Genomic DNA, 20,773 nt, shown 5'->3' with positions numbered 1-20,773 from the left:
GTAAATATTAATTATTATCTTTGTTATAAAAGTATAGATAGTGAAATTTTGGCATATTTGGAAATAGTTTTTCAATATGATTTTTCAAAAGAACTCCTGAACAAGATCCATCTTTTTTAAAATCCAAAAGTGCTGAGTCTTCAATATTTGGAAATGTTAATTGTGGTGATTGTGTGAGAATTTCCTTCTTGCAAAGAACGAGTTCAGAAATACTCAAAAGAGAATTGTATTTCCCAAAACAATCGGCACTTGTCGATTCTTGCTCCTTTTGATAACACTCCTTCACAAGCTCAATATCTTGTTTCAAAAAATCAGTTTGTGAAAGTGCTATTAACTTTCTTTCAAAATCCTCTTCTGTATCTGTTTTTGGGTTATAAATATAAGGTTCCATCGGCTCGTGCTCAATTTTCTTGACTTCCAAAGTAGTTTGCTTTGGTAAAAATCTAGACTTGATAATTTCTATTTGATTTGGTTGAGAAAGGATTGCAGAATAAGGTTCTTTGAAAACAGTTTCCAAAGATACAGTCTCCATCACTCTGCTATATTCATTTGAATTTGGCACTGACATGCAATACTGGAAATCCTGATGAAACTCTTCAAATTTCTGTTTCAGAATTTTGGTTGGATATTTCTTTAAAGTATTCACATCTAAAATTTCATCCAAATATCCATCATCCAAACACTTGAATGGCTTTGAATGTTTAGCAAAACTTTCACTCTTCCTCATTAAACATGCCACCAAATAATGACCTATATACTCGTCCATAAATGGATAATCTTTGGTGATTGCCATCACTGGCAAACACTCTTCAGTTACCTTTGTAACATTCTTATAGTATTCCAACTGGTTATTAACAATGTCTTCTCCCAAAATTGTTTTTAATTCATCCAATCTCTGATCCGAAGAGAAATAATCAACTTGACTTGCTTCAATTTCTTCATGGGTTTTCTCCTTACATTCATCATCGGAGAATAAATTAAAATTTACTATTTGTTCACCCGTTGAACGATCATACGTTGTCTGGCCATCAAGATTTGATGCCGGTTGTGAATTGCCCATTTTTTTTTGATCTTGTGAAAAGTGATCTCACAAGTCAATCAATTTAATTAGTCCCTCAATAATAATAAACTAATACCCATTAACTATGCTTACAGTTTATTGGATTCACCAACCTCATCTTAATCTCCAACTGCTATGTTAATTTATTGTTCTGCTTCTAACTTGTTTTCTTCCTTTGCTTTATGTCTTTTCAATTCTTCTTTAATATAATCATTATAAATAGCCTCTGTCTCAATGAATACCTTATTATATAATGTAAAGTTTTCTTTGATATCCTGCTCTGCAATCATATACTTGGCATGCAAAATTTCAACAGTTTGTCTTCTGACACTTTCCAAACTAGTTCTCATCATGGCATTAATCAAACCAATTCTGAACATGGATTGTGGAACAACCTTAATAATGGTACCAGTACACAGGACACCTGTTTTGAAGATTGTAGCATCAAGTTTACTTTCGTAAACAGTGGAGGCAACACACATGATCATTCCATTATTGAGATCTGTCATCATGCATGTTATTTTCACCTGTGGAAATACTCATCTTGAGATTCTTGGCAACTGTTCTCAAAGCAGAAATGGCAAGAGCTTGATAACTCTTACTGTTGAATAATTCTAACAAATCTACCAAGAGATCTGTCAAATTGACATCAATTGACTTGGTGAAAACGACAGCTTTCTTATAAATGATAGCACCACTTGCATCAGTTGGCATTGCAAAAGCATCGTGGAATAGCTTGCAGGTTTTTACATCACAATCTTGAATCCACTTTTTCACAGAATTGTACGTAGTTTCGTCTCTAGTACTTGGGTGAGTACCTGTTGTAATAGCATTGATGGCTCCAGTAACTCCTGACTGAATGTCTTCAATAGGAATCTTATCAAAAACGTTTCCCATTGTTTCTAATTGTTTGTTCTTGTGTGATTTTTTTTGTTTTGTTTGGTGAAGTTTAGTTATTAGTATGTGAGATGAAACATCCCAATACATGTGATTTTTCCCACAGTTTGGGAAGTGGTTTACAATATCGTGTGAGTCAGTTAAATCAAAGTACTTTACAATAACACATTTACAGTTTATTTACTGTAAAGCGTCCTCGATAAAAAGATAACCCATAAAAAATTAATGTAATTGTGGAAATAAGTGTGGATTTCCATTCACATGTAACATCAGTGGTGCTCAGTAGAAATCTTGAGAAGAGTATCAATGTTCATTCTCTGGTGAGCATCTCTTGCTAACATGGTCAACACAGAATCAATTAATTCATCAGTGAATTTTCCGTGAGGAAATTTCAATCTCAAATCTTGCACCTTACCAAAGTTACACAACGTACAAATACTTGTCAAAGTATCCTTGGTCATTATCTGATAAAAAGTCACGCCTACATTGTATCGTTGTTCAAATTCATTAAGGTTGCTTACTGCTTCGTCTTGCGCACTCCAATTAAAAGGTGAGCCAGAATTTGTCTTGTTGACATCTTCAGGTTGACGGGTGTTATTGACTATTTTTGGATCTTTCTAATTCTAAATTTCTAATCACGTTTTGAAATAGATTAATGCATGTTCAATTTGTTCTCATGAATTATTACAATAAATTCGTGATCGATTTTAAACCATTTCGTTTAAAAAAATGTATGAAAAGCTAAACGACATTCCATCCGAAATGTTGGTGGAAATATTTTCCTTCCTTCATTCAAAATTCATCATTCGAATAATTTCCTTAGTTTGTTCGAAATGGAGGTTAGCATCAACTCTGAACAAAATTCAAGTTAAAATCTTGGCCAGTAGGAAAATGTGTTTCTCCCAGGGAGCCTATGTTGATCCAGCAGTGAATCATTTCCTCATTGCAATTAAAAACAATTCAATTAATTTTTATAATATTTCGAATATTTGGGGACCATTTTCGAATAGCGATCTTGAAATTATGAAAAATTCCCCAAGACTTGTGCATAATTTGGAGCATTTAACAATTAGAGATATTCAAGGTCGTGATAGGGAAGGATTTAAATTTAATAGTATTTCACATTTTTACAAATTGAAATCTTTGGATATTATGGAATCAATAATTGATAACCAAGAATATTATAAATTGATGAATAGTAAAATGAGTTTGCCTAATTTGGTAAATTTGTTAGTAGATTCATCCGTTAACGAAGTAGAAGAAGTTGCTGGACTATCCATTAAGCCACAACTTTATTCCTTGGAAATGAGAACTAAATTTGACTGTTGGTCATATTCTATGACCAAATTGACACATTTGGAATACAGTAATTTGAGAAAATTGAGTGTAAATTTAAAAGACCTTAATAGAATTTCTAATAATTTAGAAGAATTTATACTTGAACAAGGAAATATTGAAAACTTTTCAGAATTTGCAAAATGCGAATTCAATAATTTAGTCAGCCTTACCATTTCAAGTAAATCAATTTGGAAGGATTTCTTGGAAACTATCACAGAATTCAAACCTCTCAAGCTGAAAAGACTAAAAATTTCAACATTTGGTCTCATTGATTTTCATTTAATCAAGAATATTTGTGATTTGGAACAATTGACCAGTCTTGACGTTCCAGACTGTGGTATTGATTCAATATTTGAGGAATATGAATGGAAGAATTTGAAACGATTAAATATTTCTGAAAATCGTCTTTGTACGAAAGCAATTTCCATTATTGAGAATATGCCATCATTGATTTATCTATCCATGAATAACAGCCGTTTGAAAGATCATGAGAGTGAGATTGTTTGTGGAATAGGGCTAAAAAGGGATAGAATTAGATTTATTGATATTGGAAAATCTGTAAATACTGCCAATGCGGATTTTGAAAGTAATGTTGCATTCCTTGATTCACTTTCGGATATTAAAATATTAGAAACCAATCAAACAAATGATACTGTATCATCTTTCCAAATCAATGAGAGAATGAAAATGAGGATTAATCAACTCTGTGGTCTCACATTCAAGGATTTTGAATTTAAATACCAAAAACCTCTTTCCTTTACAATTGAATATTCCATAGTTGGAAGGAATAATAAGAAAGAAATTCACAAAACAAGAAATATCTTTCCTCAAAGTTTGAGTTGCTTAGATTGGAATGAAGAGGTTTTATTTGATTCACTAATTTCAGAAATATCATGTGATTATTGCATCGATTTTTCACTTGTTATGGAAACAGAGTGTTCTGAAACTGGATTACCAAGAAAAGTTGTTTTTAAAGATCACTTTGAATGTCCAGTTTTTGATTCAAATATGAAATTACTTCAAGGGAATGTCAGGCTTTTTGCAAAAGGTGCAAAAAACTCACAAATTTCTCTAGACATTGAGTTTCCAACTTATGATTCAATTATTGAATATGATTTTGATAGAATACCAAACCATCCATTATCTTTGATTCAAAACAATGTGAGTGATTCAAATTTAGAAACTTATTTGGAAGGAAATAAGTGGGATATGAATGAGCCTTCGCATTTTGTTCCATTTCTTTATGGAATTTCATTCGAAACCCCAATGATCATTTATGAAGCTAACCAAACATTAGGAAAATGGAAGAAACCAAATATTATTGAGATGATATCACTCTTCTCCGAGAATATTGGAATATTTTCGAAACTGGTATTAATCAAATGCCTAGAAGAAACATCAGATGATTTATTTTCTGATATTTTACCATTTCTTGTTCATTGTATCAAATACGAGAATGAATATGGAGTTTTAGCTGAATACCTTCTCAAGAATAGATGTCTGAAATCAAAATTATTTGGAAATCAATTATTTTGGCTTCTGAAAGTGGAATCTTCCTATGCAGTCTGCAAACTAATCCTAATGAAATATTTGAAAATGATTGACACTGAATATTACAAAATAATAAGATATCAGAGCTCATTTTTGGATTATCTTGATACGGTGCAATCAATACAAATTGATTTTCCATTCTTGATACCGTTTACAATGAAAGAAGTCAAACCTGGTATTTATTTAATAACTAAATCTGAAGATTATTCAACTATTGAATTGGAACTTGCTAATGGAGAAAATGTGATACTGAGCTTTCAAAGATATTCTCACCATGCTTTTGTATTGAATAATTTTATGAAAATTTTCAAGAATTCCTTCCTCAATAATCAAAACAATGAAAACAATGGAGCATTAGTACCAAAAATTGACTATAACTCTAGTATCATTGAATATTGCCCAATTAGTAATTACACTGGTTTCATACTCATTCCAAAATCAGTGCATAGAATGCCTGACAATTTTTCAATTCAAGACTTGGAAGCAAAATCTCAAACATTCAAGGACAATGCAGTCACTGGCATGATTTATGACTATTTCATTAGACGCATTTTCAGAATCAGGAAAAATGATGAAATTTATATGGATGTGCAAGGACATGTTGCAAGATGTGGGTTTTCACCGTGTTTTAAGATTAGATTTAGGATAGAAAGCTTGCGTGAAGTAGTTCAACACATGACAGACAATAATCTATTCAAAATTTCAATTCTCAGTTATGCAACAATATTCAAAGAGAATCAACAAACAATCTATAGATTCTTGGAACCGTTTATTGGGCCGGGGTTGCATGCAGACGCAATGTCAAGCTTGGATAAGTTGCCCATAGAAATTGAAAAATGTTTGAGGAAACAAATTTTCACAACTCATGAGTGTTCCAAAAAACGAAAACCTTAGTTCAGTAAGGCCGAAAAATAAGTTTGCAATAAGGTTAGTTTCAAAAAGACTACAGCACCACAGGTTCCCAAGTTGTCTCCAACCTCAGTACTGATGTGGCTCGACGATGCTTAACTTCTCAAATCGGACGGGATGAGGTGCATTCATCGTGATATGGCCGTAGCCATCAACTTTCTTAAATTAACGTTTATCAAGGTACTCAACCCTTGCGAACCTTAGCTGGCGAAATATATTGCATTTAATATAAAGTATTTATTATAATAGAAATTGATCCATTTCTTTGATTATTTACAGATGAGTTAATACTTTTCCATCCATTTGGAAACAAATTGACGATATTGTTCGGCAGTTTCTTCCAATTCTTCAACTGATTTCTTATTGGCACGATAGGAAATGAATGGTTCACTCCATTGTAATTTACATCTGTGAGCGAGAGCTTTCAATGGATTCAACAAGTCATCGAGTGGAATCAAATTCTGACCTTGTGGAGTGTATGCCTCCTCAAAATTACCAGCAGTAACAGATATCATAAATTTCTTTCCCTCCATTTTCAATCCTTCCTCTCCATATCGAATATAGTACATTCTAGTAAAGGTTTCATCAATCCATTGTTTCATAAAAGCTGGCATTGAGTACCATTGGATTGGAAATTGAAAGATAATTCTGTCTGCATTCAAAAGTCTTTGAATATCTGAATTGGAATCAAACTTGTTACCATTTTCAGTAAATATTTGATGCATGTTTACAATTTCAATATTGTCAAGAGTTGACAAGGCCTTTATCATGGAACGATTGGCTTGAGAGCTTTCAAATCTTTCGTGGAAGAAGAATACAAGAGTTTTAGACATTTTGTTTTGATTGTTGTTTGTTTCGAATAGTTGTGAAACATTAGAAATTAAATAGTATTTCTGAAATGTCTCCATTTGGATTTGTGCTTGCGCTTGGCGGATTATTTAATAGCTCAAATAAATCGAACATTAAATTTTCTATGCGATTGGGACGTAACAATTCATTCTATTTACCATCTATTTGGGACTAATTATTTTGTTACTTTACAACTATTATTCCTCATTCCATACTGAATTAATTGCCAACAGCACAACATTTTTGTAAACTTCATTCTAAAATTACAACAACAAAAAAAATAGATAGACAACCGAGATGAACTTTATCACCTCATTGTTTACGGCTCCAACAACAAAAAAACTAAAAGCCAACAAGAAGAAACCAATGAAAAAGCAAAATATTGTTCATGCTAATCATCATCATCATCTGGATCAACGATCTCCCATTCAACGATCACAATTAGATTTTAATAATTATTTGATGAGAGATGATACTAAACCAACACAAGTCTTCTTATCAAAATCGGAATATTATGAGGAGGGAATAACTGATGATATTTACATGATGGGGAAAATGACTTCCGATTCAATGATTGTTTTAACGAGGAAGGGAAGGATTTATGTGCATGTTGAGCAAAAGTGGAAACCTGTTGATTTGGAACATGAATTTGTTGTGGATTTTGAGATTTCGCCAATTAATGTGATATTAAAAACTAGATTGGGAAATTTATATGGAGCCACTACTTACAATACATGGAATCAAGCTGGAACGACAATTGGATCGCCATCGATGGCCGATTTGAGGTTTGAATTGGTACAGAGAAATGATGAATTGGTGGATGTAAAGACAGGTTATGGCCACAGTTACTTTTTAGATATGAATAGAGAGCTGTATTTTTGTGGAAATTCAGGATTTGGTCAATTGGCTTGTAGTGGTGATAGAGCACATGATATGACAAAGATTTCGAATAGTAAAATCAAAGGAAGAAGGGTCAAGATTATTGCCTCTGGTTTTGCTAATTGCCTTGCTGTATTTGAGGATGGTAACGGACTTGTTTGGGGAAATAACGATCACAAACAACTTGGCTATGAAAAACACTTTTGCATCACTAATCCGAAACCTCTCGATTTACCTTCAGATAATGAAATTATTGGACTCTCTGCTGGCCAAAATATTTCATTGGCCATGACTATTGCTCACGAAATATTCATTGCTGGATCATTTATGGGAACTATAGATGTTTGGAGAAAGATTGTGGAGATTGATTTTTCACCTCAATCAATCTTTGATGCTTATATTATTTATAATGATGTTTACATTCTTTCTACCAGTAAGTTATTTTAGAGAATTTTTTGTTCGATTATGGAAAATAGTGGAATACGCCGTGTTTTCGAATAATAATCGAAAGGTGGTCAAGATTCAAAGCATAAATGGAATGGAAAGCTGTGCTCCCTCATTAAAATATGTAGTGTGGCATGACGAAATTCTATTCTATTCGGATATTGATATCATTCCAAAACATTTTATTTATAAATTCAATGAAAAATTGAATTTTAATGATGTGGACATGATTTGCCAAATGTATTGATTGTAACAGTTTATTGCTTTTTAATGGCATATCTGTTGATGGGGATGGCTTTTGAACCATGGTTCCAGTTAAAGAATTCCTCAATGACATAGTCAGTTCCGTGACCAGAGGACTTGGTAATGACAGAGACTGGAATGTCTGTAATTGGAGCAAAGGAAATCTCAGCATCAATTCTCATCATTCCAGCTTCAAAATCCACATATATGATTTGAGTATCAATAAAATCCTTGTTCAATCCGAAAGCTCTGACTTGGGCAGCAAAACCAAATGTAAATGCAAAGTTCTTGATAATAATATTAGAAACATTATTTATTACTTTCAACTTGTTCAACTCCAACACGAGTAATCGCGCCAAATCCTATCACCTTCCTAAAATCTCTAATAAAAAATCTACAAAATGCATCCGTATCCAAATAACAAGCTTTGTCTAATTCACACTCAACCACTCCTAAATAGTTTCTCTTAATAAAGGGGGGAAAATATTCCTTCAAAATCCTATGACAAGAGCTTTCCTTAATAGTAACCAATTTACATTTAGCTTGAGTAGCCTGTAATTGAATTGTAGGTTGGTAATTTGGATGAATGCCTTTTGGATGGTCAATGTTTAAAATATTTGCTTCAAAGAAGCGAGTTACCATACCAGTAGATTTTCCTTCCTCTAATATTACATCTCCTGATTTGATTGAGCTGTGTAAGACATTACGCAAGTTGATAGCCACCAGTTGACCAGATTTTGCTTCTTCCAATCGCTTTCCAAATGATTCAATAGATGCAATTCTTGCATTTTCAATATTAGAATTAGCCAATACTATTTTTGATTCCATTTTTAGTATCCCTGCTACAACTTTTCCATAAACAACTGTTCCAACTCCACTTATTTTTTTAACATCCAAAATTGGAATTCTTAAACTTAGTTCCAAATTATTTACTGTTGGTTTCAATGAATTCAAAGCATCCAACAGACATTTACCCTCATACCATGGTGTTTTATCAGATAGTTCCACAATATTATCTCCACAATAAGCAGAAATTGGAATGATATCTACTGAAGACGATCCTGTTCTTTTCAAGATTTTTGAAAGTTCACTAACTGTTTTCACAAAGACTTGCTCTGAATAATTAATTTCTAGATGATCCATTAAATTGACACAACAAATAATTTGTGAACTGGTAACTATGGGAGAAAGCATGTACTGTGTCAATATTCCATCAAGCCGATTGATGCTCCTTTTGAATTCGACTTCTCTCGGATCAATTACTGCAATTAGTGTATTCGAAATTGCCAAGGCACGAATTGTTTTTTTCATATAAATTTCACTTCCTTTCAATATTCCAAAAATTTGATTGTTTCAATAAATTCAAATAATTCCTACCTGGTGTGTCAATTAAATTACAGAAATAATTTTTAGTTTCCACTTGTCTAAATGATAATTGACTTGTTGATGCACATTCCCTCTCCTTTCTGGTTGAGTTGACCAGGAAGGAATATTTACAATTTGGTTTTCCTAATTTATCGGCAGTTTTTGAAATTTCTTCTAATTGTTCATCTAAAATATATCCCATCTGATACAATAGTTGACCTAAAAGTGTTGATTTACCACTGCCTGTTTGCCCGATCAGTGAAATTGTGTGGGTTGGCTTGTCGAACATTTTTTTTAGTTGTGTTAATATCAGAAACGAAACTAATCTTTGAGAGGTTACAAAAATTAGTTTACTTGTAATTTCTAAAATTTACCACATTTCCTCTTTTCGTGATTTGAAATCCATCCCGTGATATTTTGGATGTGGCCAACATACTGACATGTTTGAGAAATGACAACATCATAGGTTATTTTCTCGTTTATTTATTAACAATTGAAAACAACTCATGAAATGATGTTTCTATTGAACCGTATCTTGTTACTTTCTTTTGAATTATTGAAAGTGCTTCTTCTTTTCTTCCTAATTTATGTAAAGCTTGGCATCCATAAAAAGTGGAACAGTAATCATCATCCATTTTGATTTGGGAATGGAAATGCTTTTCAGAGAAGTTGAATATTTCCAAAACTCGTTCATAATTTCCATGATTATATTCATCCATTATTTTGAGATTTAACAATTTACAATGAGATGGCATTCCAGAGAAGAATTCAAGTTGCTTTACAAAATTTCTCATATCTGACAAATCTCGATCAGATGATGGCTCACTGACAGCACAAGCTTTCCAATAAAGAACTGGATAGAATTTAAAATCCTTAATTCTCTCAATATTTTCATGCTTTTCACTCAAAAATAGTCCACCACTTTCCATATCTCTTTTCATTAGCTTGATGATTAGTTATTGGTGATTTCTCCATTATTTTCAATACAGTTTCAATGTCTTCAAATTGATCTTCCATCATTACTTTCATAAATGGAATGTATGTGTTGAGTGGATTATTCACTTGCTCTTTATCCAAAGCTCTTAAATAAGTGTCGACAGGAATGCTTTCACTGTCTGCAAATGAAATAAACGCAGAGAATATATGATACATACTTTTAAGGTTTACAGGAAGCTCACTATCCAAATCATTGAAATTATCAAATTCATTTTCTGTGAAAATTCTGCCCAAAACTTGAGACCACGTGTTCGTCAATGAATCTCCCAATATGCTAGTGTACAACTTCTTCGTCTTTGAATATTCATTAGTAAATAACCTCATGTAATGAAGAGAGTAAGTTGGTTCTCTATTCCACATTGTGTGAATAATGAGATAGAACAATGCAATTAGTTTCTCCCTTGTGAAATTGTCACCAAAGGAAATCAACCTTTCCAAATGCCATAACCATAGTGCATGTCTCATCGATGGCGAATCAAGCTTTGAAACATCTTTACCATCAATAGATATTCCAATTTTTGGTAGATTATCCAAATATAACTCATGTGAAGACTCAAACTCTTCAGTCGTCAATCCATCCCTCATCAAGTCCCTTATCATGTACAACCCAACTTGTGATCTTCCCAAAAGATAGCTCACTTTTTGTACCTCAACTCTTTCATCATTCTTTTCCAAACTCATCCGATTGACCACTTGATAACATTTTTCAAAAGCATCCAATGATTGAGTAAGGAATTTCAATCCTTGACCATCACCACCACTATCAGCACCACCCAATACATGATAATTCTCCTCCAATGATTTATTCATTCGTCCACCGACTGGAAAATTTGATTCTATGGTAATCTTTCGGTGTCCTTTCAGGTCGTCATTTTGTTGAATTGCAAAACCACGATTGTCGTCGCTGAATTGTGGTCGTTTGATCAAAAGGAATTGCAATTGGGATCCTTTGGTGAATAAACTGCACAGCTTGTGTCCATAATTTGTGAGCATTGCATGTTTGGACATTTTTTTTGAAATTGTTTTCTCAAATTGGAAGGTGAAATACTGTTAGAACGAATCAAATCCGAAACAAAGTTAATTTTCGTGTGGTGGGCTGATTTTATTGGTGATTTGACTCTTTATTATTGAATATTGGTCATCTTTTGAATGGCTTCATAGAGAAAATCAATATCAATAGTTAATACAGAATTGAAATACGTTGATTCCCAATCTGATCCTGTTTTCATCATTTCCACTTCTGTTTTGAATCCTTGTAATGTTTCCTTATTGATTGATTTTAATTTCTCGATGGATTTCAAAATTCCTTTGTGAATATTTTCCTTTGCTTGATCGCTCATCTTGTATCCAGTGCAATTGTAAATATAGTCAACAACTTGGTCTAAATATGGATTATTGGAAAGAGTTTCTTCTGAACAACATTTTGAGAAAGACTCTATCTTTTTAAAGTAGGTCTGTTTCTGACCCTCATTAATTATTGCCATAAATGCTTGGTCAATTAGAACTAATCTTTGCAGCTTGGGAGAAAATAGAATATTGGACGAATTACCTTCATGATTCCATATCAAATCAAGTGGTAATCTATCACAATTATTCAGAATAATGTCCAACACTATCATTCCACCAAAATCCTCACAAACTTGCTCATTTTCCAAAAGTGACTTTCCAATACTTTCGTCACTCATTATATCATCCAAACTTGTTGCTCCCTCAATGAACTCCATCAACAAGAAGAAAGCTCTAAACAACTCCTTCTCAATCTTTCTCTGTTCAACACTCATTCCATATTTCACAGTAAATTCTTTCAAATACTTTTTACAATCGGCCCAATACTTTTTAATGGGATTCTTAAAATCAGCTCTGTATTCCATTAGCTTTACTTGTGGTGTTTTCAATCCCAAAAATTCAGCAATCTTTCCTCCATAAATTTCCTGAGCTATGGTTGAGGTTGCCTTCACCACAACCACATGATCTTTCTCTTGAGTTTCAACAAATAAAATTCCTGAAGTTTGATTGGAGGAGAGGAATACATTTTGAATATTGGACCAATCAATTGGAATATCGAGAGGATGAGTTTTGGCTTCGGAAAGAGATAGTGAAGATTTTTGTAAACTACTCTTTGGTTGTGAGGTTGTTTTCTCAACAGGTTTGACGAGTGGCATTGATGGAATGCCACCAGGTGGAGGAGGAACAGACATTTTTTTATAAAATTTACTAATTCCCCATTCGAAACTCCTCATTGTTCATAAACTTTACAAAACATAAAATATGAACTTGGAAATTGAAGAGATGAAAAAAGAAAAATTTGGCGCCAATTTTTTGAACCAAACTGTAAAAAATGTTTCAAAATCAACAACAACAATATTATCAACATCAGTCGATGAGACAATCGCCTCGGTTTGCTCTCGGAGGGGACTCTACGGAGAGCCCTCTCTCAATGAGGTTTTATATTTGCACGAGATGGGATTTAAGGTTATTGAAAATTTGGAAATTTTCTTCTGCTTTCCCTGTGGTTGAATGGAAATGTTATTAGTAAGATTGAAAATTTGGATCATTTTAGCAAGTTAACTTGTCTCTATTTGCATGATAATTGGATTAGTAGGATTGAGAATTTGGCAAGTTTGGAAAAATTGCAAGTATTGAATATGGCGAGAAATAGATTGGAAAATTTGGATGGCATTGAAATGTGTCCATTGTTGGAGAGTTTAGAGTTACAAAAAAACAAGTTGGAAAATGCTCAAAATTTGAAGAGTTTGATACATTGTAAACATTTAACGTTGATTGATCTTTCCAATAATTATATTGAGGATCCAAAAATTCTTGATATATTGTCACAGCTCCCTAAATTGAATGTTCTTTATCTGAAGGGAAATCCAATAACCAACTCGATGAAAAACTAAAGAAAGACAATCATCTCAAGAATACCCTCTCTGAATCATTTAGATGATAAACAAGTCACAACAGATGAGAAACGATGTGCCATTGCTTGGTCAATTGGTGGTAGTGAAGCAGAAAGTAGGGAAAGACAACTCATCATTGAAGAAGCTGAAGCTAAAAAACAAAAAGATATGAACGATTGGATACAGAAACAAAACCAGAAAAAAACTGAACAAAACGTCAAGTACTCAATTAAGGAATAGTTCCTTAATTATAAATATCACGTTTCGAATATTTTTCACAACCTAGCAGTATTACGATCAAAAGATCACTACAGTATCTATCGGAATTTACACCCAAAGACTCTTTCTGCCAAACCTGTTTGCGTCAAGTGTCATGACAAGTGCTTAACTTTTCAGTCATGTATGCCTTCCGTTATTTTGATTTTGGCGCCATTTTTTAGGTACAATTCAATTTCAAAAAAAGCAACAAAAAAAAATCAAACACACTACTCTCTTCCTCTCACTCCAAAGCAGCAAATAAACGCAATCATTGATTGATAGTACTATTTTGCTGATTATATTCGCGCTCCTCTTTCCATTGTCTATAAATTGTAACATATTGTGTCTACATTCTATAGTCGATCTAACATTTCCCTTCCTGTTAAATATATTTATTAAATTATTATTCCATCATAAACATCATGTCATTCACTGCAAGTCCAGAGGATCAATTCTCCATGAGTGAAAAGCAACAATACTCTCCAGTCTCCCAAAAGCTTTTGAGGTATAAAAAGTTGGAAAAGGTTGGTGAAGGAACCTACGGAGTTGTCTACAAGGTTTGTATCAATTTTTGAATTGACTCTTATTCATACTTTTTCAAATAATACTATATTATGTAATAATAATGAATAGGCCGAAGATACACAAACTGGACAAATTGTAGCCCTGAAGAAAGTCAGACTCGAACAAGAAGATGAAGGTGTTCCTTCCACTTCAATCAGAGAAATTTCTCTTTTAAAAGAATTGAACCACCCAAATGTTGTGAGACTTCATCAAGTTATTCACTGCGACCAACAACTTAATCTTGTTTTTGAATTTATTGATCACGATTTAAAGAAAAAGACTGACTATTATAGAAAAGTTCTCAAACAAACCATTCCTCCACAAGATGTGAAGACTACCCTCTTCCAAATCCTCAAAGGTATTGCATTCTGCCACTCCCAAAGAATTATTCACAGAGACTTGAAGCCACAAAATATTTTAATCAGTTCTGAAGGCGATATCAAGTTGGCCGATTTTGGCTTGGCTCGTGCATTCCAAATTCCAACAAGAACTCTCACTCATGAAGTCGTAACATTATGGTATAGAGCTCCTGAAATTTTGTTGGGTGCCAAGAGATACTCAACACCAATCGATTTGTGGAGTATTGGATGTATTTTTGCTGAATTATGTACTGGACAAGCATTATTCCCAGCAGACTCTGAAATTGATATGCTCTACAAGATCTTCCAATTATTGGGCACACCATCAGAAACTGTGTGGAGTGGTGTTACTTCATTACCAAACTGGAAGGCAATCTTCCCTAACTGGCGTGGTAATTTCATTGGTGGTTTGGTTCCAAACCTTTGTGAAGCTGGTATTGATCTTTTGGGTGTAAGTTTTTTAAATAATTATTTTGATCTAATTGACCTTTTAAGCGTATGTTGATCTATCAACCAAATAAGCGTATCACTGCAAAGGAAGCTTTGGAACACAGATACTTTGATGATATCAGATAAATGTTAAAGGTAGTTGCTTCTAATTAAGCCAACACCTTAAAATCTCAACAAAATAATTTATTAAAGTTCAAACTGAATGTTTGTTTGTACAAAATTTTATTTACATCGCAATTATTGTTGAGTTTCTACCTTTCTCTTTTGTTCGGCAGAATATTTAACCAAACCAACAAATGGTGGACTTGGATTTTCCAAGCTTGATTGGAATTCTGGATGGTATTGGACAGCAACAAAGTAGTTATGAGTCAAAATTTCACAAATTTCTTGTCTTTGTCTGGTGGTATCTTGACCAACAAAGATAAGTCCTTGCTTTGTGAATTCTGGAACCAAATTTGGATTGACTTCATATCTGTGTCTGTGTCTTTCATTAGTTCTTGGCTTCTTACCGTACAATTCGAAAATCTTTGACTTAGATAAGAGAGATCCTTCAAGGTTTTCAATTTCGCTATCATCTCCAACAGGTGAATTGACAAAGATGGTAGTTCTTGAACCTAATCTCATGGTACCACCCAAATGAGTCTTGGAAATTTCTGGCATGTAAACAATGACATTCTTTGGATCGACTCTCTTCTTTCTGTGCTTCTTTTCTGATTCTTCTTGTTCACCATTGAATTCTTCACTAGTGGCATTGCTATATCCGAGAACGTTTCTAGCAAATTCAACAACTGCCAATTGCATACCCAAACAAATACCCAAGTATGGAATATTATTTTCTCTGGCATACTTGACAGCAGCAATTTTACCTTCAGTACCTCTGATACCATAACCACCTGGAACCAAAATACCATGGCATGATTTGAGCAAATCCCAATTAGTCGAGTAAACTTCAGTATCTGATGATTGAGAAGAAGTTTCATCTTCAGCAGTACATTCAGTTGGTTCCAAATTACTGGCTTCAATATAAACGAGTTCAATCTTTTCTCCCAACATTAAGCTTGAGTGTTGGAATGCTTTTTGAATGGAAAGATAAGCATCAGGTTGTTCAGTATATTTACCAACAATGGCAATTCTAGTAGCAGTCTTTTGAGTATCAACTTGGTCGAACTTGGAAACAAAAGTGGACCATGTTGGCAATTGATCGAATTGCAAATCACTCTTTTGTTGCAAACCAAGTCTCTTTTGAATCAATTTACCGAGTCCTTGTTGAGCAAGCAATTCTGGAACAGCCAAGAGATTTCTCATATTGTGACAACCAATAACGTGGTCAACACTTTCAACACCACAAAAGTTGAAAATCTTTTCTCTGACAGCCTTTTGCAAAACTTCTTCGGATCTAACAACAATGAAATCTGGTGAGAAACCAACAGCTCTCAATTCTCTGACACATTGTTGGGTTGGCTTAGTCTTTTGTTCACTGTCTGAAGTAATAGCAGGAGCCAAACTGACCATAATGCAACAGAAGTTTTCTCTTCCAACCTTTTGTTGGAATTGACGCAAAGCTTCAATGAAAGGCATTCCTTCAATATCACCAATGGTACCACCCAATTCAATAATACAGACATCAGGATTAGATGATGGATGCTTTTCCAAGATGGCAACATCTGTAGTAACGAGAGAAACACGACGAATCCATTCTTGAATTTCGTTAGTAACGTGTGGAACAACTTGAACAGTCTTTCCCAAGTAGTCACCTCTTCTTTCCTTTTCAATGACAGACTTGTAAATCTTACCAGTAGTAAGATTGTTATCAGAGTGGAGTCTCAAATTAAGGAATCTTTCATAGTTACCCAAATCCAAATCAACTTCACCACCATCATCTAAAACATAAACTTCACCATGTTCTATAGAGTGTACATGTGAAAAAGATTGTGTGAAAAGTGAGCCCATTATTGACGAAGATATCACAGCACCAAACAAGGTCATATTGAGGAAAGAGCAAAATACAAACAAAATGTGCATCAAAAAAAATTTCACAACGACCCACACAGTTTCATTCAATGGAAAGTTAAGACAACAAAGCAGAGTGGACAGTGTTCGTTTGGATGCAAGAAGGCAAATAGCAAATGAGAAGATAGCACAAGTAGAAAAGAATAAGAATGAACATCATCATGTAAATATGAAAAACATACCATAAGGAGACATAGTACCAGCATCAATGTTAATATATGGATCAATCTTGATACTAGTAACATTTTGACCAGCTTCCTTCAACAATCTACCGACGGAACTGGCAATGATACCCTTACCAAGTCCTGAAATAACACCACCAATCACCAAAACATATTTAGTCTTCATCTTTCTATTCCGTTACGATAATTAATGAATTCACACCACAACAACAACATCATCACATTAACGAAAAGGCTTTTTAGTTCCAAAAACTTTAGGAGGGTACCTACAATTATCTTTGAGTGTGCGCTTCCTTTGATCCAATCAAGGCTTTTTTTTCAAAGAAGCGCAAAATATTGATGAAGAAGAATTTATAGTATTTTCGGGTTGGAGGTTTGTAACAGAGAGAGGGAGTCTCAGAGAATTTAAAGACAACTTGTAACTCTTATATTGTGAAGATAATGATAAAATGTTGTGAGGATTGAATGACTCATAGTGATGGAAAGATGAAACACACTTGTTTTTACTTGATATGTTAAAATGTTAACGGAAAATTGTGTTATCCATTGGATATTCTTCGGAATAAGTAATAATTGTAAAGTAGTATTAAATATCAATGTATAATACTAAATTGACTGATACAACATCATAGTACTCAGAATGTAAATTATTTAATATTAAAAATAAATAATTATTAATTTAAATAAAAAAATGAGCGAAAAGAAAAGTAAAACCAATGCTTCATCATCTTCGGGAGGAGAAGTCAAGAAGAAGCCTTCCAAGTTTCATACTAAAAACAAGAAACATCAACAACATTCATCATCCCGATCGAATAAACATTTCATGATCACTGGACAAATGTCTGGTACTGGATTTAGAAGAAGCATTCAAACTGTGAATGATAATGAAGATGTTGATCAGGAGGAACTTGAAATGATGCAACAAGAGGAAAATTTAAAGAGAGCAAAATATGGTAAAAGATCTCTTGTTGATAATTCTTTTAGATTTAAATCGGAGGAAGACGATGAAGTGCAAACACCAGAAGCAGAAGAAAGGAAATTTCAAGCAAAATTACAACATGAATTAAATAGAATGGAAAAGGAAACCATGATGATGATTTCTAATAGTGTAACTTTGACACAGTCATTTGCATCACCAGGAACTTCTAGAGGATTATTGGAATGGGAAGAAGAAAAATTAGATTCATCAGATGCTGACTCTATAATGTCAAAATTATTCTACTTGGATCAATCTAAATTGGCAACTTTGCTCAAGGATCCAAGTATTTCTGTTGAAAGAAGATTAAAGTTAATTGACATTCAACCTTTCCCATCCAATAGCTCACCAGAAGAAAATACCGAAAATGTACCATCATCATCATTTGTACCATTTAGTCAATATTTGAAATCCAAGACAACACAACAACAGCAAGTGGAAGATATTTCATCTGATAGTGAAAACGATGCTGAACCAATGCAAGAAGAACCAAGTGTACCAACCAAAGCACCAGTCGAGCAAATAACCACCCAACAAGAACAAACTACAGAAAAGAAACAAGACGATTCAATGGACATTCTGGATGAAATTATGGAAAATGAAGTCAAGCACACCACTTTCACACTTCCAAAACCTAAAGTTGAACCAGTTAAAATTGATTTGAAGAATGATGACATTCTGGATGATTTACTTTCAATGCATCCAAACCCTTCATCTAGCTCAGCAACAATTCCGAAAATTACTAGTCCAATTAACCCAACCCTTCCAATCTCTACCCAATCCATTCCTACAACATCAGCAACACTGCCAAAACAAACATCTCCAGAAAACCCAAAAACCCAAGAGAAAGCAGGTGATTTAGATGATTGGCTCGATGATTTGATAAATTAATGCACTTTTGAAATTGCTAATTGTTTACAAAAAAAATGGCTCCACGTAAATTTGGGTACAGTTGCTTAAAGATGGAAGATGATGTTGCCAGATCATTCGAAAATATTTATAATCTTGTGGAGAAGGAATGGCGATTGGACAATCATGGTCATAAAATTAAAGGAGAACCACAACACAATTTTCACTCTACTCTTGTTGTGAAGATTCCGAACGAATACAAGGAAACTGCTCTTCAAGCAGTTAAGGATTTTGTAAATAATCCAGAAAACAAATTATATCCATTCAAGGCTTCGGTAGACTCTTTTCATGTATCAGATGTGGATAGAATCAAAGATAAGAAGGTGATTTGTCTCTTTGCAAGTATAAAGATTGAGAAATTCATTGAAGATCAAATGTCATTTCTTCAATTCAGAAGAAAATGTGGAGAATTAACTAAGGGAACGATTGCATACAATGAGAACGAGTCACATGTCTCAATAGCATATACAGATGAGAAATATAGATCGGAATTAAGTGAAATAACTTCATCAGCTAAACAGTTTGATTTCACTCTCAATTCCTTTGCTTTAATTTTTGGTGATAATGAAATACACCAAATTTCATTCAATAATTTACCTTCCAATGTTTAATAAATTATTGAATTTTTAAATTTTTATTTGAGAATCTGCAATAGAAGCTGAAATCTTCAAGACCAAAAGCCCATTTTAATTATTATTGTTGTTGTTCTACATTTAGAGGGATCTCAAAACAGAGTTTTGCTTTTCATCAGAAATAATCTTACCGAGCTCTGTCACGAAAGACTTATCAATAGAGTCTTCACCGACGTCAGCTCTCCAACCACCGAGATCGGAAGGCAAGATGTCTGAAGTAAAGTTGACCTTAGTCTTAACTGGAGCAAGGGTACCGACAGCAGCCATCTTCATAAGGTGCAAGAAAGTAGTATACTTGGTGGAAAGTGGTTGTGGCAAAGTCAATTTACCATAAGCAATTTGGAAATGAGCATTGTATAACTTGTTGAATTGAGCAACAATAGTATCAAAGATACCTTCTTGACCTCTTTGATAGACAGTAGTCAACAAATCAGTAGCAACTTCTGGAGCAACACCAGCATCCTTCAAGAATTTAGTAAGAGCGGCATTGTTTTGAGTGATTGGAGTACCTTCCTTCTTGAAGAAAGACAAGGTTTCTTCGAGCTAAGATTTTTATAATCATCATCACAACATCAAAAATCAACAATAAATTAATTAACAATAAGAACAATGTACGTACACTCAACTTGATGTATCCCAATTGGCTAGTGTTATAACCGTGTCTGAACAATTGTTGAGCATATTCACCACCGAAACCTTCGGTAATAACTGGATACTATTGATGGTTATTATATAAAAACAAGATGATGACGTACTTTGTTCAATTCCTTGGCGAATTTATCGCTTTCACTGAAGGCATCAGTAAAGTAAGTGGCTCTTTGAGTAGACAAAAGAGCAAATCTGGTGTTCTAAATTTTTAGATGATGATAAATTTACATATACAAGATTTTAGTAAAATACAGAACAAGTCGATTAATGATTTAATAATTTGCTTCAATAATGATTGCTCACCTTTGATGATCGGATAATGTTCTTGCTGAGTCTCAACATTTTTTTTTAAAT

At 33.6% G+C, this 20,773-nt stretch overlaps 12 protein-coding genes across 12 annotated transcripts; 4 read left to right on the top strand and 8 right to left on the bottom strand.

The window, feature by feature from the left end:
* Positions 1 to 7: 7 nt before the first annotated feature.
* NAEGRDRAFT_52710 (uncharacterized protein) lies at positions 8 to 1,060 on the bottom strand (the record flags this gene model as incomplete). The annotated part of the gene is made up of 1 exon (XM_002671639.1): positions 8 to 1,060. The coding sequence occupies one exon, from the start codon at positions 1,058 to 1,060 to the stop codon at positions 8 to 10; it is 1,053 nt and encodes a 350-aa protein (XP_002671685.1).
* A 492-nt stretch (positions 1,061 to 1,552) lies between these two features.
* On the bottom strand, positions 1,553 to 1,957 carry NAEGRDRAFT_73223 (uncharacterized protein; the record flags this gene model as incomplete). Its single annotated transcript, XM_002671638.1, has 1 exon — positions 1,553 to 1,957. One exon carries the CDS (start codon positions 1,955 to 1,957, stop codon positions 1,553 to 1,555), a length of 405 nt encoding a protein of 134 aa, XP_002671684.1.
* Positions 1,958 to 2,848: 891 nt separating this feature from the next.
* NAEGRDRAFT_52708 (uncharacterized protein) lies at positions 2,849 to 5,740 on the top strand (the record flags this gene model as incomplete). The annotated part of the gene is made up of 1 exon (XM_002671702.1): positions 2,849 to 5,740. The coding sequence occupies one exon, from the start codon at positions 2,849 to 2,851 to the stop codon at positions 5,738 to 5,740; it is 2,892 nt and encodes a 963-aa protein (XP_002671748.1).
* Positions 5,741 to 6,039: 299 nt separating this feature from the next.
* NAEGRDRAFT_52707 (uncharacterized protein) lies at positions 6,040 to 6,588 on the bottom strand (the record flags this gene model as incomplete). Its single annotated transcript, XM_002671637.1, has 1 exon — positions 6,040 to 6,588. One exon carries the CDS (start codon positions 6,586 to 6,588, stop codon positions 6,040 to 6,042), a length of 549 nt encoding a protein of 182 aa, XP_002671683.1.
* Positions 6,589 to 6,901: 313 nt separating this feature from the next.
* On the top strand, positions 6,902 to 7,930 carry NAEGRDRAFT_52706 (uncharacterized protein; the record flags this gene model as incomplete). The annotated part of the gene is made up of 1 exon (XM_002671701.1): positions 6,902 to 7,930. The coding sequence occupies one exon, from the start codon at positions 6,902 to 6,904 to the stop codon at positions 7,928 to 7,930; it is 1,029 nt and encodes a 342-aa protein (XP_002671747.1).
* Positions 7,931 to 8,184: 254 nt separating this feature from the next.
* NAEGRDRAFT_73219 (uncharacterized protein) lies at positions 8,185 to 9,824 on the bottom strand (the record flags this gene model as incomplete). The annotated part of the gene is made up of 3 exons (XM_002671636.1): positions 8,185 to 8,457; positions 8,498 to 9,285; positions 9,548 to 9,824. The coding sequence occupies 3 exons, from the start codon at positions 9,822 to 9,824 to the stop codon at positions 8,185 to 8,187; spliced, it is 1,338 nt and encodes a 445-aa protein (XP_002671682.1).
* Positions 9,825 to 10,435: 611 nt separating this feature from the next.
* On the bottom strand, positions 10,436 to 11,524 carry NAEGRDRAFT_73218 (uncharacterized protein; the record flags this gene model as incomplete). The annotated part of the gene is made up of 1 exon (XM_002671635.1): positions 10,436 to 11,524. The coding sequence occupies one exon, from the start codon at positions 11,522 to 11,524 to the stop codon at positions 10,436 to 10,438; it is 1,089 nt and encodes a 362-aa protein (XP_002671681.1).
* Positions 11,525 to 11,655: 131 nt separating this feature from the next.
* NAEGRDRAFT_52704 (uncharacterized protein) lies at positions 11,656 to 12,771 on the bottom strand (the record flags this gene model as incomplete). Its single annotated transcript, XM_002671634.1, has 1 exon — positions 11,656 to 12,771. The coding sequence occupies one exon, from the start codon at positions 12,769 to 12,771 to the stop codon at positions 11,656 to 11,658; it is 1,116 nt and encodes a 371-aa protein (XP_002671680.1).
* Positions 12,772 to 14,111: 1,340 nt separating this feature from the next.
* On the top strand, positions 14,112 to 15,188 carry NAEGRDRAFT_60904 (uncharacterized protein; the record flags this gene model as incomplete). Its single annotated transcript, XM_002671700.1, has 3 exons — positions 14,112 to 14,246; positions 14,323 to 15,063; positions 15,108 to 15,188. The coding sequence occupies 3 exons, from the start codon at positions 14,112 to 14,114 to the stop codon at positions 15,186 to 15,188; spliced, it is 957 nt and encodes a 318-aa protein (XP_002671746.1).
* A 38-nt stretch (positions 15,189 to 15,226) lies between these two features.
* On the bottom strand, positions 15,227 to 17,564 carry NAEGRDRAFT_59376 (uncharacterized protein). The gene is made up of 3 exons (XM_002671633.1): positions 17,525 to 17,564; positions 17,255 to 17,424; positions 15,227 to 16,966 (listed from the first exon to the last, which is right to left on the bottom strand). The coding sequence occupies exons 2-3, from the start codon at positions 17,418 to 17,420 to the stop codon at positions 15,300 to 15,302; spliced, it is 1,833 nt and encodes a 610-aa protein (XP_002671679.1). The 5' UTR covers positions 17,421 to 17,424; positions 17,525 to 17,564; the 3' UTR covers positions 15,227 to 15,299.
* Positions 17,565 to 17,945: 381 nt separating this feature from the next.
* Positions 17,946 to 19,767, top strand: NAEGRDRAFT_59375 (uncharacterized protein; the record flags this gene model as incomplete). Its single annotated transcript, XM_002671699.1, has 1 exon — positions 17,946 to 19,767. One exon carries the CDS (start codon positions 17,946 to 17,948, stop codon positions 19,119 to 19,121), a length of 1,176 nt encoding a protein of 391 aa, XP_002671745.1. The 3' UTR covers positions 19,122 to 19,767.
* NAEGRDRAFT_81438 (uncharacterized protein) lies at positions 19,746 to 20,761 on the bottom strand (the record flags this gene model as incomplete). Its single annotated transcript, XM_002671632.1, has 4 exons — positions 19,746 to 20,314; positions 20,391 to 20,486; positions 20,527 to 20,619; positions 20,723 to 20,761. 4 exons carry the CDS (start codon positions 20,759 to 20,761, stop codon positions 19,853 to 19,855), a joined length of 690 nt encoding a protein of 229 aa, XP_002671678.1. The 3' UTR covers positions 19,746 to 19,852.
* Between the last annotated feature and the right edge of the window lie 12 nt (positions 20,762 to 20,773).

The sequence above is a fragment of the Naegleria gruberi genome (genome assembly GCF_000004985.1).
Source record: "Naegleria gruberi genomic scaffold NAEGRscaffold_59, whole genome shotgun sequence".
In the NCBI taxonomy this organism is placed as follows: Eukaryota; Heterolobosea; class Eutetramitea; order Acrasida; family Naegleriidae; genus Naegleria; species Naegleria gruberi.
This window is presented reverse-complemented; position numbering and strand designations above follow the sequence as displayed.

Excerpts from the sequence above, each read along its gene's own strand:
- NAEGRDRAFT_59376 (XM_002671633.1), bottom strand. The coding sequence starts at position 17,420 with ATGAAGACTAAATATGTTTTGGTGATTGGTGGTGTTATTTCAGGACTT. Across the intron at positions 16,967-17,254 it reads TGGTACTATGTCTCCTTATG|AACATGGTGAAGTTTATGTT; the intron begins GTATGTTTTTCA and ends TACACTCTATAG.